This window comes from Grampus griseus (assembly GCF_964374135.1).
Source record: "Grampus griseus genome assembly, chromosome: 1".
In the NCBI taxonomy this organism is placed as follows: Eukaryota; Metazoa; Chordata; class Mammalia; order Artiodactyla; family Delphinidae; genus Grampus; species Grampus griseus.
In genome coordinates this window covers 52,623,371-52,642,780 of record NC_139017.1, presented here as the reverse complement: position 1 = coordinate 52,642,780, position 19,410 = coordinate 52,623,371, and the positions used below count along the sequence as shown (strand labels likewise).

General features: G+C 36.0%; 1 protein-coding gene across 3 annotated transcripts in view; it reads left to right on the top strand.

Annotated features, from left to right (window-relative positions):
* Positions 1-19,410, top strand: part of KIFAP3 (kinesin associated protein 3) — a 149,067-nt gene that overhangs the window by 16,866 nt on the left and 112,791 nt on the right. For all 3 annotated transcript variants that reach the window (XM_082658295.1, XM_082658294.1, XM_082658296.1), the window contains exons 3-5: positions 4,031-4,185; positions 7,184-7,239; positions 7,798-7,939. In XM_082658295.1, coding sequence (XP_082514421.1) covers positions 4,031-4,185; positions 7,184-7,239; positions 7,798-7,939 — 353 coding nt within the window. The remainder of the gene's footprint in view (positions 1-4,030; positions 4,186-7,183; positions 7,240-7,797; positions 7,940-19,410) is intronic.

Here is a 19,410-nt window from a genome sequence, read left to right as displayed (position 1 = left end):
CACTTACAAACAAAAAATTATTTGGCCCCAAATTTTTATAGTGTTTCAATTAAGAAACTTCATTGTATAGAAACCTGAAGAGAGAAGCTACCTACTGTCTTACTAAGATCTGTAGTCTCTCTTCTTATTTGGGTTAAAAGGCTAAATTACACAGATAATTCATTAAAAATAAACGAGTCTTTGGATAATCCACTAGATTGAAGAGATATACACATGCACACATACATACTTACACTGTAGATTTTAACTCACATGCTCACAGTTTTTTGTGTTCTCTCACACTTTCTTCCATTTGTGTGTTTGTTATTGCTGCCTAAATTTTGTACATTTTGAGAAAGTAACGTCTCTTGAGATTTTATTAGTTTGACTTCCAAAGAAAAGCTAGCAGATTAGGGGGTCTTTGCCTTTAGAACCTCATGCATCCACATTTCATGAGAGAAATTTAGTTTTTAGTTTTTAATGGTGTAGTCAGTAGACTTATTCAATTAAAATTAAGTGAGGGCTTCCCTGGTGGCGCAGTGGTTGAGAGTCCGCCTGCCAATGCAGGGGACGAGGGTTCGTGCCCCGGTCCGGGAGGATCCCACATGCCGCGGAGCGGCTGGGCCTGTGAGCCATGGCCGCTGAGCCTGCGCGTCTGGAGCCTGTGCTCCGCAACGGGAGAGGCCACAACAGTGAGAGGCCCGCGTACCGCAAAAAAAAAAAAAAAAAAAAAAGTGAGAATGTTGTTATTGTTTGAAAATCTGTAGGCTTTCTAGACAAGGGGTACATTCACTAGAGTCAGCCACTTGGAAAGAGTTACTACCAACTGGCTAGTGTAAGTGGATTTAAACATCAGTATGGGAAAAACCTCTGTAACCCAACTTTGTGGTATTCAACCTGGCTGCTCAAGGTTTGCAGAGGAATCATATTGTGGGAGCAAAAGAAGAATATGGTTTGTTCATAGTTCAGGAGGATTTATCAATGGTGGCAGCTGGGGGTGAAGGTTTTGAGGGGGACACTCATATAGATTGAGATAGGTGTGAAATGAAACTGTCATTAAATTGTGGTAGTCAGTGCTATGGCTCAGGTCCAGAAGACATGTATTTCATTCTCCCTTATCGTATAAAGGAATGTATAAGCTCACCTTCAACAGAGTCCCAGTTTTCTGAACATTTCATTATGAGAAATCTATGGTTAAGGTCCAAAAATAATATGTGCATTTAAAAAATTTATTTATTTATTTTTGCTGTGTTGGGTTTTCGTTTCTGTGCGAGGGCTTTCTCTAGTTGTGGCAAGCGGGGGCCACTCTTCATCGTGGTGTGCGGGCCTCTGACTATCGTGGCCTCTCTTGTTGCGGAGCACAGGCTCCAGACGCGCAGGCTCAGTAGTTGTGGCTCACGGGCCTAGTTGCTCCACGGCATGTGGGATCCTCCCAGACCAGGGCTCGAACCTGTGTCCCCTGCATTAGCAGGCAGATTCTCAAACACTGTGCCACCAGGAAAGCCCAATATGGGCATTTTTTGGTATGAGTTTTTGGTATTACTAATAGGCATGGGCTGCCTAATGAAGGGGGCCTATTTTTTTATTTTAGAAATAATCAGTGAGCACACAGCTGACATTTTCTAAAAATTCTAGTCCTACATATTTTTTGTCTCTTTTAACAAGGGAAGGATTTAGGAGAGAGATGTACACACTAACAGAAGAGAATCTTTCTGTTACTTGGATGGAAAGAAGATGATGAATCAGATTGCTAATATATATATTGGTAGAAAATAAATCTAAAAAAAGATAGAAAAAATCTGCTTTATTAAATCAAGATACTACTGCACACCTATTAAAATGTGTAAAGTCTAAAACACTGATAGCACCAGATGCTGGTGAGGATGTAGAGCAACAGGAACTCATTCATTGCTGGTGGAAATACAAAATGCTACAGCTACTTTGGAAGTCATTTTGGCAGTTTCTTACAAAGCTAAACATACACTTACCATATGATCCAACAGTTGTGCTCCTAGATATTAACCCAAATGAGTTGAAAATGTATTTCCACACAGAAACCTACACATGAATGTTTATAGCAGCTTTATTTATAACTGTCAACAATTTTAAGTAACCAAGATATCCTTCAGTAGGCAGATGGGTAAACAAACTGTGTTGCATCCATATAGTCAAGTACTATTCAGCACTAAAAAGAAATCAACCATCAAGCTGTGAAAAGACACAGAGGAACCTAAATGAATATTGCTAAATGAAAAGCCAGACTGGAAAAGCTATATACTGTATGATTCCAACTGTATGACCATCTAGAAAGGCAAAACTAAAGTAAAAATAGATTAGAAGTTGTCAGGAGTTCGGGGGTGGGAGGGGAGAATATGTGGAGCACAGGGCATTCTTAGGGTAGCAAAACTATTTTGTATGCTACTTTAATGGTGGATACATGAAATTATGCATTTGTCCAAGTGCACAGAACTATACAATACAAAGAGTGAACCCCAATGTATACTTAGACTTTAGTTAATAATATATGAATAGTGATTCATCAATTGTGACAAAGTTACCACACTATCACAAGATGGTAATAATAGAAGAAACTGTACTGGGGGAGGGTAGTGGGGACATATATGGAAACTCTGTACTTTCAGCACAGATTTTCTGTAAACCTAAAACTGCTCTAAAAAAACAAGTAGGAAAATTTCAAAAATACATGTTTATAGAGTTTCTTTTGTGCTTCTTCTCAATCAGATTTATGGAAACTCAAGATTTCCCAGTTCCTTGTTAAAATTAAACGTGGAGATGTCTTTTGAGAGTTTTTCTCTGAATAGACTTTTCTTTATATCTCTGCTTTCTGATGGGCAGCTAAAGTTATACAAAAATATTAAACAGTTTAAAAGATTTAAAAGGTAGGAACTTAAACAGCCAAATAAATTAGAGAAAAATTAAAATAAAGGGACAGAGTATTGCTAGGGTTCTTGTTACAGACATTAGAAGCCACTTTAGAAAATTCAAGCATAAAAGGAATTTATTAAAGGCTATTAGGTAGCTTATAGATCCCAAGAGGACCAGATTCGAGGATGACTATAAAGCTGTGAACAGTATTCAAATCACTTTACTAGACTTGTTTCAGGAGAGATCATCTGTATCTGAATAATGATTTCACAGATGCTAAGTGCAGGACATTTTTCTGAGGTCTCTGTCCCTGTTGCCTCTAATACCTTGAGTGTCTCCAAAAATTGGCCATCTTCACTAAGAAGTATTTCAACATAGTGGCTACTTTCTTATGTTTCTCTTTTTGAATCTAAGCTTTGCATGAATGCATCTGCTTTGCAAGAATCTTTTGCCACCAGTTTGAGTCTTCACCCTGAACCTAATTTTATGTCCTTATAGTTTTCTTTGGTGCCATGAATCCACGTAAATTGGTAGTTGTTTCCAGATTTTGAACAACCTTTTCTTATTGACCTTCCAGTGAATCTCCTGGATTAAATTAAAAAGGAGGGAGAACCTGTTTTGTCTTTCTTTTTAATGTACTAACAGTTATAACTATATTTATTTGTTCTTCAGCATTACTCATATAGATCTTAAAATGCATCCTACTTTTTTTTCTTGTGTCTTCTATATAATTTCCATCAGAACAACCGAATCCAAATATATTAATATTGTGTCTTACCCCTAACTGAAAAGAAAATGACTGTGAATATGGTCAAGAAAATGATTTATTTTTGGCAGTATGGATTTTCACATCTAATAATAATTAAAAACTTTATGTGATATCAGAAAGACTTTAAAAACAAGCTCTCTGGATATGCTATCCTGCCTAGAAGAGTCAGATGTAGATTTTACCATTCCTTTTGTTATCTTACTTGTCCAGCTCAAGGAAAATCATTGCTTTGCATTTTTTTCTAAGCCTAATTATATCTAATACTTTATTATATTTTACTAAAAGAGACTATGTTAGGTACATTTAAATGTTTTGTAAATTATTTAAAAGAAGTATTCTTTGAGTTATCACTTATTTTAATAATACCTGAGTTGGAAAATTCTGATATGCCTGCAGCATTCGTCTTAAGAGTCTCAATGCCAACACAGATATAACTTCCCTGGCACGAAAGGTGGTTGAAGAATGTAAACTCATTCATCCCTCAAAGCTAAATGAGGTAGAACAGCTGTTGTACTATCTCCAGAACCGCCGTGATTCAGTGTCAGGAAAAGGTAAGCAGAAGAATTCCTAACTTTTTAATGTAAAACCAGAGTTGTTTGACTATAGTTTGTACTTTTGATATTTGAATGGTGAGTTTTCTTTTGCCAGTGCTCTAAGTAAGTGAATGAAATAATAAAGAAACATACTAGTTTCCTACATGCCAGGCTTTATGTTAGATGCTTCCAAAATGATCTGTTTCATACTGTGTGTGTACACATGTGCTGAAATAAAGAATAAAAAAGCAAATACCATATTGATTCTAGAATAATAAAAGGAGAAAATTGGGAGCAGAAAACCTGTTTTCTCTACCCCAGCAACTAGATTTATATTTTCTAAATTTTTTATTGACATTTAATTGATAATTTGGATTTCTTATTTAAATGTTAAAATATATGTCATATGCATAAGTTTTGTGAATCTTTGTTAGGAAAACATTACCTTTTCATTCCTAAACATCTTTGTTGTTACCATTCTTCTATCTTTAATTACCTCATAAAAGAACCAAGCCATTAAAATATTAGAGCTAAGCAGTTGATTATTTATAGAAGACATTTTGGAATAATCCAAACCCAAAACAAAACGAGAGTACAGACATTTGAATGGAAAGTCATCTCAGATTATTCAGTGGTTAGTTATTCCATTTCATAGTATTTATTAAGTTTACATGTATCTCTCTTTTATCATTGGTGAATTCTAAAATATGGTACCCTTGAAATAACTTATACTTAAGTTTTGATTGTATTAAATAGAAAAATGAAAGAGAAAATCATTTGGACTTTTTTCAGATTAACCAGTCTTCTCTCTCCATCCACAGCAAATAAAATGCCTTGTGCCTAATATATACTTTTAATTGGCACTGTATATAGTATCTAACATACTATAGCTGTGAATTTATTTAAAAGCAAAAATGAACATTTTGAATTTGATTGTTTCCAACTACATAGCTGGCACTCAGTGTATCCCTATTAATTATTAATAATAAGTGCTATAAGGAAAATATTATCAAAAATTTTATTAACTATTTTTTGATACGATATTCCTGTTAACAGTGTTACTAAATGATGAGAGATAGCTTCAATAAGTAAGTGAGAAAAATAAATTCTATGCTCCTTTAAGATGTGTGTGTACTTATTATAGGTTGTACAATATAGTTAAAATTGATCTTTCCTAATGCTAAATTAATATAATTCCGAGGGCATTTGTAATAAAATATCTTTAAACAAATGAAAACCCTTTCACTGAATTTTCAGAGTAAATCAGTCTTCTTACCTCCTTCCCCAGAAATTAGAGGAATATGAGGAAATTTTCATATTATCATAAGTAGATAAATTAATTCAAATCAATATGTTTCTCTATATGGATATTAATGTTTGGAGGCATATATGAAATGCTATACTATAGTATATGTACACTTATTTTTTATTTTTTATTTTTCTGCGGTACGCGGGCCACTCACTGTTGTGGCCTCTCCTGTTGCGGAGCACAGGCTCTGGACGCGCAGGCTCAGCGGCCATGGCTCACAGGCCCAGCCGCTCTGCGGCATGTGGGATCTTCCTGGACCGGGGCACGAACCCTTGTCCCCTGCATCGGCAGGCGGACTCTCAACCACTGCGCCACCAGTGAAGCCCTGTACACTTATTTTTAAAAACTATTCCATTTTCTTTCTTTTTTACTTGATATTCTCTATTTCAAAACCAGAAACCTAGCCCTAAAAGTGGTTGAAATAAAACAATAATAGTTATTTGATTATGTGATTCTTTACCATAAGTATTTTTTTTTCTTTGCTTAATTAAAATCACTGTCATAGTAAATTATCTGTTTGAGGAAAAATCTAGCTGTTAAGAAAACATAACTTTGGGCTTCCCTGGTGGCGCAGTGGTTGAGAATCTGCCTGCTAATGCAGGGGACACGGGTTCGAGCCCTGGTCTGGGAGGATCCCACATGCCGCGGAGCAACTGGGCCCGTGAGCCACAACCACTGAGCCTGCACATCCGGAGCCTGTGCTCTGCAACAAGAGAGGCCGCGATAGTCAGAGGCCCGCGCACCGTGATGAAGAGTGGCCCCCGCTTGCCACAATTAGAGAAAGCCCTCACACAGAAACGAAGACGCAACACAGCAAAAATAAATTAATTAAAAAAATAATAATAACCACTTTAAAAAAAAAACAAAAGAAAACATAACGTTGTCCATAACGGCTACCTTCCTCTGAAAACAATCAGGGCTAATTCCTATTATATGTAAAACATTTGCTAATTATAGAATCAAAAATTTGATACTACTTGAACTTATTTTAATGTACATTCATTGCTTAGGTTTTTGACGCAGATCAGAGCAGTGAAGCATTTTTGATAATTTTTTTACAAAATGAAGTTCTGCTATGAATCAAATAATTCAACATAAAAAATGACTCAAAGTTGTGTTCAACACCTTTGAATACCTCTTTAATTCATTTGGGAACAAGTGAGGATTAAATTAGCACAAATATTAAACATTTGCCTTTTAATTTATGATCCTAATTTTGTTTAAAAAATCAGCAACTGTATTTTAGCTTTTTAACTTTATCCAAGTTATTTCTTTTCCTTTTCCTTTGTTAATTTTTATTTTAGTTTTTATATTACTCAACTCATGAGTTTTTCTTTGCCTTATTGATTTTCCTATTCTTAAATGTGAATTAGGAAAAGAAGGAAAACTCAAAATGGAGTATTTTGCTTCTTGTTGACAAGTCTGGCTATTTGCATACCTAAAATGTTAGCCAAAGAGGAAGTTTAAATTGCTACCTGACATAACTTGGAGATTATTTATAGATTTTATTATACTGTCTGTGATATCCTTATTAGAACAAATGCATTATAGATGAACATTTTTTATACATTGGAAAAGAGGTTATTTCATAAATTACCCATTTGAAGATCCCCAACTTAGCTAGAATTAAACTCAGCTGCTGAAAATAAAAATTACCCAGAAACCTAAAAACATTGCTCTTCTCATAAGAAAAAAATCTTTTTACAGAAAAAAAAGAAAAATCAAGCAAGCCTAAAGATCCACCTCCTTTTGAAGGAATGGAGGTAAGACTGTATTTTTATCTAATAGAGAATTGATTCTAAGGTATTGCTTTTTACCATCAATAATTCATACAATCACATTAAACAAATGTGGAATTTTAAAAAATGGTTGAACTTAAACTACCTGAAAAAGGTAGAAAATCAGTATTTAATAAAGGCAAAAATTATTGGATGTGTCTTTTAAACATAATTTATTTTGATAACTACGTTGTGAAATGTTTTAAATATTCTTATTCTACCATGTTTTAAAGTATGTTTAATTTATTACGGTAGATACTATTTTGAATTACATTTAAGATACTTTATCAATATAAATAGGCCAGTTTTAGAGTTTATGTACATCCCATTTTATCATATGGTTTATGACTACTTTCACTCAGGAGTCCTATCACCCAAAGGTCTAATTTCCCCCTCTACGAAAGGATGGCAACTGTAAGTCCTTTGAAAACTTGTCTCTTACTATCAAGGGCAGTTTATTGATCACAAAATACCATTCCTTTGACATTGGCTCTGTTGAGCATTATTCTTTTAGAGTACTTCCTTCCTCTTCCTTTGTTTCAGATTGATGAAGTTGCTAACATTAATGACATGGATGAGTACATTGAGTTATTATATGAAGATATTCCTGACAAGGTTCGGGGTTCTGCTTTGATCCTACAGCTTGCTCGAAATCCTGATAACTTGGAAGAACTACTATTGAATGGTAGAATTTATAGACTTGAATTTATAGACTTATCTATAAATATTTAAAGTAGAATTATTATTGTGAAATATGATTTTTTAAATTTATTATCATAGAGGGGTAAGCCAAAATTATTATATCAAGCTTAGGAATGCACTTATTTTCCAGCTCTTTATTACTTTCCTTCTTACTCAAATTTCTTAACGTGTGGGCATAACATTTAAATATTCTCTGGAGGACTCACTAATAATTTAAACCAGAAAAGTAAAGCATTAATGGTACTGAATCTTTTCTTCCTTCTATTCTGGAAGACTTTTTATTTTTTATTCTATTCTGGAAGACTTTTTATTCTTTCAGTTAGGATACAATATCAGACTTTTGACATTTGCACATGTATGTATATGCTTTTATTAAATTACAGTTCCAATATTAGTTTTCTTTTAATAGCACAGCCAAAAATAGTAATCTTTTAAATTTCATTTAGATTGATTTTGATACCAAGTATTTGCTTTCTTTTCATTAGAAGTGCTGGGTAATAAAAGAAAACGGAGATATAATGCTCTTAAAACCTTTTTTCTCAGTAATACCACTGTAGAATACCACTATAGAATTATGATTTTCTGATTACACTTTTGCCAAAAATAAAATATGGAAGATATTGTTATGATATGATTTCCATCACATGTGAAGGAATGTGATGGAAATCATATCAACACTTTGTAGCATGGAAAATATATGCAGAGATCTTTCCAGAGAGTCATAGGATATTACCAATATTCCAGTTAGGAAATTTGTACATTTTAAGTATTTTCTAAATTATACAACTCATATATTAATATATTCTTTTTAAAGAATTAGAGTATTACAGATAAAACCCCCTTTGACCATTAGTCTATAATCTGTTAGAAGTTTGGAGTGCATTCTTCCAGATCTTTTCCATATATTTATACATATATATATAGGTTTTTTTCCTGTATTAAAGAATAGAGTATTACCTTATATGAATTTTTATGTTAATTATATCACACCTCTTGGTAATTTTTTCTCCATGTAGTAATGGTTCAAGATTATATGCATATAGATACATACAATGTAATTAGTTTTGAACTACTTTTGATTATTGTATTTTATGAAGTTATGCATATTCTTTAGCCATTCCCCTTTTGATGGTCATTTGGTTGTTTCCAAAGTTTTCAGTAGGGAACTATAGTGAACATCTTTGTTCATATCTTATATACACAGGCAAGGGTTTTTTAAGTGTGTGTACACAGAAACAAAGGTCATACAGAAATGCAGGTCATAATTTCTTAGGGATATTTCTGAATTGTCCTCCAAAGTGGTTGTACCACTGTCTCTCCAGACCAATGGAATATGAAGGCTATAAAACTTAAACATTTTTGCCACTGCATTGTTGGTAATAAACAATATCTCTTTATTTTAAGTTGTATTTGCCTGATTAATGAATTTGATCTTTTTCTCATGTCACTAGACTTCTGGAATTCCTACCCTGTGAAGTTTGAATTTATATATACATGTGAATATATGTATATTTATATATGAGTATACATCCTTTTTCTTTTATATATATGTATTATATATACAGTCATCCCTTGATATCCATGGGGGATTGGTTCTGAGGCCTGCCAAGGATACCAAAATCTGCAAATGCTCAAGTCCCATAGTTAGTCCTCCATATCCTTACATCTGCAGATGCAACCAACCACAGATCTTGTACAGTTGACCCTTAAACAACATGAGTTTGAACTGCCTGGGTCCACTTATGCACACATAAGTTTAAACCCATGTTCAAGTATAAATGGGCCTGTGCAGTTCAGACCCATGTTGTTCAAGGGTCAACTATACATCCTTTTTCTTTTATGTACTTAGAAATAGTTTTTTTCAGTCTGTCTTTTTGTGTGTGTGTGTGACATATCTTTTTCCATTCTTTTACTTTCACCCTATTTGTGTCTTTGAATCTGAAGTGTTTCTGTTGTAGAATGCATACAGTTGGATCATATTTTTTTAATACATTCAAATAATCTGCCTTTTGATTGGCGTGTTTATTCTATTTACCATTAACATAATTACTCATAAAGGATTGTCATCTAACACTTTGTGTTTTCTGTATGTCTTTATCTTTTTTCTTCTGTTTCTCCATTACTACCTTCTTTTGTGTGAAATTTTGTCTAGTATACCATTTTAATTCTTTTGTTGTTCCTTTACTGTGTTTTCCTGAATTATATTTTCTAAGTGGTTACCCTAGGATTACAGATACCATCTTAAATTTTAAAAATCTAGTTTAAGTTAATGCCAACATAATTTTAACAATATACAAAAACTTTCCTTCAGTATACCTCTATTCCCACCCCATACCTTTATACTATTATTTCATACATATTACATCTGCATACATTATCAGCCTATCAGCAAGTAATATAATTATTGATGTATGCATTTGAAAATCAGATAGAAGAAGATAATACAATAAAAAATATGTTTATAATGTCTTTTATATTTATAGAGTTACCTTTACCGGTGCTCTTTTTTTCTCTGTTTGGATTTAAGTTACTCTCTAGTGTCCTTGCATTTCAGCCTGATGGAATCCCTTTAGTATCTCTCATAGAAAAGGTCTACTAGCAACAAATTCTCTAAGTTTTTATTTACCTAGGAATAACTTTTCTTCTGTTTAAAGGGTAGTTTTGCTGGATATAGAATTACTGGTTGACAGTCTTTTTCTTTTACAATTTGAATATGTCATCCCACTGGCTTCACGTCTGCATGGTTTCTGATGTGAAACCAACTGTTAACCTTATTGAGGACCATGTGTACATGTTGAACTGATTTTCTCTTGCTACTTTCAACATTTGCTTTACCTTTGGCTTTTGCGAGTTTGACTTATGATGTGTTTAGGTGGTCATATCTTTGAGTTTATCTTGCTTGGAATTTGTGGAGCTTCTTGGATATGTAGATTAATGTTTTTAATCAAGTTTAGGAAGTTTGGGCCATTATTTTGTTAAATATTTATTTAGCTCCTTTCTCTCTATCCTTTCCCCTTGGGATCCCCATGTTAGTAAGCTTGTTGATGTCATATAGGTCTTTGAAGCTCTATTTATTTCTTTCTGTTCCTCAGACTGGATAATCTTAATTAACCTGCCTTTACATTTGTTGATTTTTTTTCTAATTCACATCTGCTGTTAGGACCATCTAATGAAATTTTCATTTCAGAAATCATACTTGGAACTTCAGAATTTCTATTTGGTTCATTTTGTATAATTTGTATCTCCTTATTGATATTCTTTGTTTGGTGAGACGTAATTCTCATACCTTCTCATATTTTCCTTTAATTCTTTAGACATCATTTCCTTTAGTTCTTTAAATATATTTACAGTAACTTCACATAATTTAAAATCTTTGTCTCATAAGTTCAAAATGTGAGCTTCCTCATGGACAGTTTCTATTGAATGCTGTGTTTTCTGAGTATGGGATATACTGTCCTATTTCTTTGCATGTGTTGTATTTTTTGTTGTTGTTGAAATAATATTGGGGCAACTCTGGAAATCAGATTTCCATTCCTTTCCGGACTTGTTATATTTGCTGTTTATTTGTTTAATGAGTTTCCTGGATTAATTAATTATGTAAAGTCTGTATTCTTTGTCTCTGCAGTCACTGAAGCCTCTGCTCAGTTAGTTTAGTGGTAACTAATGATTAGATAGAGATTTCTTTAAATGCCTGGCACAGAGTTTCCCAGCCTTTGCTGAGGGGCTGTGGGTGTGTACATGTGGGTGGGAGGATGTCTTCAGTGCTCAAGGAAGTAGTTTACAAGCCTTAGCCTTCAATTGCTGCTTGAACATTGCCTCAAGGTTGGCCAGAGACGAGAGATTAGGCTCTTTTAGGTCTTTCCCTGGTATGTGCACATTTCTACATGTGTGCCGGGCCTTCTGGAGTCCCAGGAATGTGTTGGAGTCTTTCAAAGACCCAGTGAATATCTCATTTCCCAGTTTTTTCTTTTAAAGTGTTTTGGTTAGCCTCTTGTTACCTTAAGTTGGCTAGGCTGCTGCTGCACATAGCTGCAGTGTTGCTGCTGGTAGTTTTCAGCAAATGCCCTGGGTCTAAGGCTGTTTGTAAGAGCAATCTCTGAGTCAGGTCAAATAAAGCCAAACCATGGGAATGGAGCTTTTCAGCAAGTATCCTGATGGATAAGATATTGACAGTTCACTGGAGTGGGAATTTGGGGGAGCACCACACTGTTCTACTTCCTCCAGCTGTTGCTGGGCTACTGTTTTTCACAGATATCATGGTTGTGATACTGTTGGTTTTCAAAGTTTCCACAAACTTGCACAGAGGGGATGGATTAGGGCAAGTTGAAATGCCACAGAGCTCACTGTTCTTACCAAGTCAGCCATATTTCTTAAATAAACACTTCTTGAGTTTTTGCAAAACTAATTTCCAGAGTTCTAAAGGAGTTGATTTTGAAAAAATTTACCAGTATTATATTTGCTTATGGAAGAGTGGATTTTTGCAGGTCCTTACTCTGCTCTTCCTAAAGTCCTTGGCCCTGGAATTCATTTTTGTTGAAAGTGACAGGTAGAGATGTAATTTTATTTTTTTCCACATTGTATAGCCAGTTATTCCAACTTAGTTATTTTTTTGTTAACATCTTTATTGGAGTATAATTGCTTTACAATGGTGTGTTAGTTTCTGCTTTATAACAAAGTGAATCAGCTATACATATACGTACATCCCCATATCTCCTCCCTCTTGCGTCTCCCTCCCACTCTCCCTATGCCACCTCTCTAGTTGGTCACAAAGCACTGAGCTGATCTCCCTGTGCTATGTGGCTGCTTCCCACTAGCTATCTGTTTTACAACTGGTAGTGTATATATGTCCATGCCACTCTCTCACTTGGTCCCACCTTACCCTTCCTCCTCCCCATGTCCTGAAGTCCATTCTCTACGTCTGCATCTTTATTCCTGTCCTGCCCCTAGGTTCTTCAGAACCACTTTTTTTCTTTTTTTTTTTTTTTAGATTCCATATATGTTAGCATACAGTATTTCTTTTTCTCTTTCTGATTTACTTCACTCTGTATGACAGACTCTAGGTCCATCCACCTAACTACAAGTAACTCAATTTTGTTTCTTCTTATGGCTGGGTAATATTCCATTGTATATATGTGTCACATCTTCTTTATCCATTCATCTGTCGATGAACACTTAGGTTGCTTCCATGTCCTGGCTATTGTAAATAGAGCTGAAATGAACATTGTGGTACATGCCTCTTTTTGAATTATGGTTTTCTCAGGGTGTATGCCCAGTAGTGGGATTGCTGGGTTGTATGATAGTTCTATTTTTAGTTTTTTAAGGAACCTTCATACTGTTCTCCATAGTGGCTATATCAATTTACATTCCCACCAAAAGTGCAAGAGGGTTCCCTTTTTTCCACACCCTCTCCAGCATGTATTGTTTGTAGATTTTTTGATGATGTCCATTCTGACTTGTGTGAGGTGATACCTCATTGTAGTTTTGATTTGCATTTCTCTAATGATTAGTGATGTTGAGCATTCTTTCATGTGTTTGTTGGCAATCTGTATATCTTCTTCGGAGAAATGTCTGTTTAGGTCTTCTGCCCATTTCTGGATTGGGTTGTTTGTTGTTTTTGATATTGAGCTGCATAAGCTGCTTGTAAATTTCAGAGATTAATCCTTTGTCAGTTGCTTCATTTGCAAATATTTTCTCCCATTCTGAGGGTTGCCTTTTCGTCTTGTTTATGATTTCCTTTGCTGTGCAAAAAAAAGCTTTTAACTTTCATTAGGTCCCATTTGTTTATTTTTGTTTTTATTTCCATTTCTCTCGGAGATGGGTCAAAAAGGATCTTGCTGTGATTTATGTCATAGAGTGTTCTGCCTATATTTTCCTTTACAACTTTTATGGTGTCTGGCCTTGCATTTAGGTCTTTAATCCATTTTGAGTTTATTTTTGTGTATGGTGTTAGGGAATGTTCTAATTTCATTCTTTTACATGTAGCTGTCCAGTTTTCCCAGCCTCACTTATCAAAGAGGCTGTCTTTTCTCCATTGTATATTCTTGCCTCCTTTATCAAAAATAAGGTGACCATATGTGCGTGGGTTTATTTCTGGGCTTTCTATCCTGTTCCATTGATCTATATTTCTGTTTTTATGCCAGTACCATACTCTCTTGATTACTGTAGCTTCGTAGTATAGTCTGAAGTCCAGGAGCCTGATTCCTCCAGCTCCGTTTTTCTTTCTCAAGATTGCTTTGGCTATTCGGGGTCTTTTGTGTTTCCATACAAATTGTGAAATTTTTTGTTCTAGTTCTGTGAAAAATGCCATTGGTAGTTTGATAGGGATTGCATTGAATCTGTAGATTGCTTTGGGTAGTATAGTCATTTTCACAATGTTGACTCTTCCAACCCAAGAACAGGGTGTATCTCTCCATCTGTTTGTATCATCTTTAATTTCTTTCATCAGTGTCTTATAGTTTTCTGCATACAGGTCTTTTGTCTCCTTAGCTAGGTTTATTTCTAGGTATTTTATTCTTTTTGTTGCAATGGTAAATGGGAGTGTTTCCTTCATTTCTCTTTCAGATTTTTCATTTTTAGAGTATAGGAATGCAAGACATTTCTGTGTACTACTTTTGTATCCTGCTACTTTACCAGATTCATTGATTAGCTCTAGTAGTTGTCTGATAGCATCTTTAGGATTCTCTGTGTATAGTATCATGTCATCTGCAAACAGTGACAGCTTTACTTCTTCTTTTCCGATTTGGATTCCTTTTATTTCTTTTTCTTCTCTGCTTCCTCTGGCTAAAACTTCTAAAACTATGTTGAATAATAGTGGTGAGAGCGGCCAACCTTGTCTTGTTCCTGATCTTACAGCAAATGGTTTCAGTTTTTCACCATTGAGAACGATGTTGGCTGTGGGTTTGTCATATATGGCCTTTACTATGCTGAGGTAAGTTGCCTCTATGCCTACTTTCTCTAGGGTTTTTTTAATCATAAATGGGTGTTGAATTTTGTCGAAAGATTTTCTGCATCTATTGAGAGGACCATATGGTTTTTCTCCTTCAATTTGTTAATATGGTGTATCACATTGATTGATTTGCATATATTAAAGAATCCTTGCATTCCTGGTATAAACCCCAGTTGATCATGGTATATGATCCTTTTAATGTGCTGTTGGATTCTGTTCGCTAGTATTTTGTTGAGGATTTTTGCATCTATTTTCATCAGTGCTATTGGCCTGTAGTTTTCTTTCTTTGTGATATCTTTATCTGGTTTTGGTATCCGGGTGATGGTGGCATCGTAGAATGAGTTTGGGAGTGTTCCTCCCTCTGCTATATTTTGGAAGAGTTTGAGAAGGATAGGTGTTAGCTCTTGTCTAAATGTTTGATAGAATTCACCTGTGAAGCCCCTCTGGTCCTGGGCTTTTGTTTGCTGGAAGAGTTTTAATCACAGTCTCAATTTCAGTGCTTGTAATTGGTCTGTTTATATTTTCTATTTCTTCCTGGTTCAGTCTTGGAAGGTTGTGCTTTTCTAAGAATTTGTCCATTTCTTCCAGGTTGTCCATTTTATTGGCATAGAGTTGCTTGAAGTAATCTCTCATGATCCTTTGTATTTCTGCAGTTTCAGTTGTTACTTCTCCTTTTTCATTTATAATTCTATTGATTTGAGTCTTCTCCCTTTTTTTCTTGATGAGTCTGGCTATTGGTTTATCAATTTTGTTTATCTTCTCAAAGAAACAGCTTTTATTTTTATTGATCTTTGCTATTGTTTCCTTCATTTTTTTTCCTTTAGTTCTGATCTGATCTTTATGATTTCTTTCCTTCTTCTAACTTTGGGTTTTTTTCTAGTTGTTCTTCTTTCTCTAATTGCTTTAGGTGTAAGCATAGGTTGTTTATTTGAGGTGTTTCTTGTTTCTTGAGGTAGGATTATATTGCTATAAATTTCCCTCTTAGAACTGCTTTTGCTGCATCCCTTAGGTTTTGGGCCATTGTGTTTTCATTGTCATTTGTTTCTAGGTATTTTTGATTTCCTCTTTGATTTCTTAATTGATCTCTTGGTCATTAAGTAGTGTATTGTTTAGCCTCCGTGTGTTCGTATTTTTTACAGATTTTTTCCTGTAATTGATATCTACTCTTACAGTGTTGTGGTTGGAAAAGAAGCTTGATATGATTTCAGTTTTCTTAAGTTTACCAAGGCTTGATTTGTGACCCAAGATATGATCTATCCTGGAGAATGTTCTGTGTGTGCACTTGAGGAGAAAGTGTATTCTGTTGTTTTCGGTGGAATGTCCTATAAATATCAATTAAGTCCATCTTGTTTAATGTATCATTTAAAGCTTGTGTTTCCTTATATATTATTTTCATTTTGGATAATCTGTCCATTGGTGAAAGTGGGGTGTAAAGTCCCCTAGTATTATTGTGTTACTGTTGATTTCCCCTTTTATGGCTGTTAACATTTGCCTTATGTATTGAGGTGCTCCTATTTTGGGTGCATAAATATTTACAATTGTTATATCTTCTTCTGGGATTGATCCCTTGATCATTATATAGTGTCCTTCTTTGTCTCTTGTAATAGTCTTTATTTTAAAGTCTATTTTGTCTGATATAAGAATTGCTGCTCCAGCTTTCTTTTGGTTTCCATTTGCATGGAATATCTTTTTCCATCCCCTTACTTTCAGTCTGTATGTGTCCCTTGGTCTGATGTGGGTCTCTTGTAGACAGCATCTATACAGGTCTTGTTTTTGTATCCATTCAGCCAGTCTATGTCTTTTGGCTGGAGCATTTAATCCATTTACATTTAAGGTAGTTATCGATATGTATGTTCCTATTAGCATTTTCTTAATTGTTTTGGGTTTGTTTTTGTAGGCCTTTTCCTTCTCTTGTGTTTCCTGCCTAGAGAAGTTCCTTTAGCATTTGTGGTAAAGCTGGTTTGGTGGTGCTGAATTCTCTTAGCTTTTTCTTGTCTGTAAAGTTTTTAATTTCTCCGTTGAATCTGAATGAGATCCTTGCTGGGTGGAGTAATCTTGGGTGTAGGTTTTTCCCTTTCATCACTTTAAATATGTTCTGCCAGTCCCTTCTGGCTTGCAGAGTTTCTGCTGAAAGATCAGCTGTTAACCTTATGGGGATTCCCTTGTATGTTATTTGTTGTTTTTCCCTTGCTGCTTTTAATATTTCTTCTTTGTATTTCATTTTTGGTAGTTTGATTAATATGTGTCCTGGCGTGTTTCTCCTGGGATTTATCCTGTATGGGACTGTCTGTGCTTCCTGGACTTGATTAACTAATTCCTTTCCCATATTAGGGAATTTTTCAACTCTAATTTATTCAAATATTTTCTCAGAACCTTTCTTTTTCTCTTCTTCTTCTCGGACCCCTATAATTCAAATGTTGGTGCGTTTAATGTTGTCCCAGAGGTCTCTGAGACTGTCCTCAATTATCTTCATTCTTTTTCTTTATTCTCCTCTGCAATAGTCATTTCCACTATCTTATATTCCAGATCACTTATCCATTCTTCTACCTCAGTTATTCTGGTACTGATTCCTTCTAGAGAATTTTTAATTTCCTTTATTGTGTTGTTCATCATTGTTTGTTTGCTCTTTTGTTCTTCTAGGTCCTTGTTAAACGTTTCTTGTATTTTCTCCATTCTATTTCCAAGATTTTGGATCATCTTTACTATCATTATTCTGAATTCTTTTTCAGGTAGACTGCCTATTTCCTCTTCATTTGTTTGGCCTGGTGGGTTTTTACCTTGCTCCTTCATCTGCTGTGTGGTTCTGTGTCTTCTCATTTTGCTTAACTTACTGTGTTTGGGGTCTCCTTTTCACAGGTTGCAGGTTTGTAGTTCCTGTTGTTTTTGGTGTCCACCCCGAGTAGCTAAGGTTGGTTTAATGGGTTGTGTAGGCTTCCTGGTGGAGAGGACTAGTGCCTGTGTTCTGGTGAATGAGGCTGGATCTTATCTTTCTGGTGGGCAGGACCGTGTCTGGTGGTGTGTTTTGGGGTGTCTGTGACCTTATTATCATTTTAGGCAGCCTCACTGCTAATGGGTGGGGTTGTGTTCCTGTCTTGCTAGTTGTTTGGCATAGGGTGTCCAGCACTGCTGCTTGCTGGTCATTGAGTGGAGCTGGGTCTTAGCGTTGAGATGGAGATCTCTGGGAGAGCTTTTGCCATTTGATATTACGTGGAGCCGGGAGTTCTCTGGTGGTCCAATGTCCTGAACTCAGCTCTCCCACCTCAGTGTCACAGGCCTGACACCTGGCTGGAGCACTGAGACCCTGTCAGCCACACGGCCTGAAAAGGGACAAAAAAGGGACCAAAAAAAGGGACAGAAAAGGGACAAAAAAGGAAGTAAGAAAGAAAAAAATAAAATAATGTTATTAAAATAAAAAATGATTATTAAAAATAAAAGAATTAAAAAGTAATAAAAAGAAAAACAAAAGAAGGAAAGAAGGAAGAGAGTAGCCAAACCAGAAAACAAATCCACCAATGATAACAAGTGCTAAAAACTATACTAAAAAAAAACCCAAAATGTACAGACAGAACCATAGGGCAAATGGTAAAAGCAAAGCTCTACAGACAAAATCATACAAAGAAGCATACATGTACACACTCACAAAAAGAGAAAGAGGAAAAAAATATATATATATATCATTGCTCCCAAAGTCCACCGCCTCAATTTTGGGATGATTCGTTGTCTACTCAGGTATTCCACAGATGCACAGTACATCAAGTTGATTGTGGAGATTTAATCTGCTGCTCCTGAGGTTGCTGGGAGAGATTTCCCGTTCTCTTTGTTCACACAGCTCCTGGGGTTCAGCTTTGGCTTTGCGTGTAGGTCTCCTGAGGGCATCTGTTCTTTGCTCAGACAGGGCAGGGTTAAAGTAGCAGCTGATTAGGGGGCTCTGGCTCACTCAGGCCAGGGGGGAGGGAGGGGTAAAGAATACAGGTTGAGCCTGTGGGCTGCACAGGCTGGCGTGACGTTGCACCAGCCTGTCACGTTGCACCAGCCTGAGGCATTCTCCTGGGGAAGTTGTCCCTGGATCACGGGACCCTGGCAGTGGAGGGCTGCACAGGCTCCCTGGAGGGGAGGTGTGGCGAGTGACCTGTGCTTGCACACAGGCTTCTTGATGGCTGTAGCAGCAGCCTTAGCGTTTTATGCCCACCTCTGGTGTCTGTGCTGATAGCCGTGGCTCGCGCCGCCGTCTCTGGAGACAGTTTAGGCAGTGCTCTGTACCCCCTCTCCTCTCACACACCGAAACAATGGTCTCTTGCCACTTAGGCAGGTCCAGACTTTTTCCTGGACTCCCTCCCGGCTAGCTGTGGCGCACTAGCCCCCTTCAGGCTGTGTTCATGCAGCCAACCCCTGGGATCCAACCGAAGCCCGAGCCTCAGCCCCCGCCTTCCCCAGCGGGTGAGCAGACAAGCCTCTTGGGCTGGTGAGTGCTGGTCGGCACCAATCCTCTGTGCGGGAATCTCTCCACT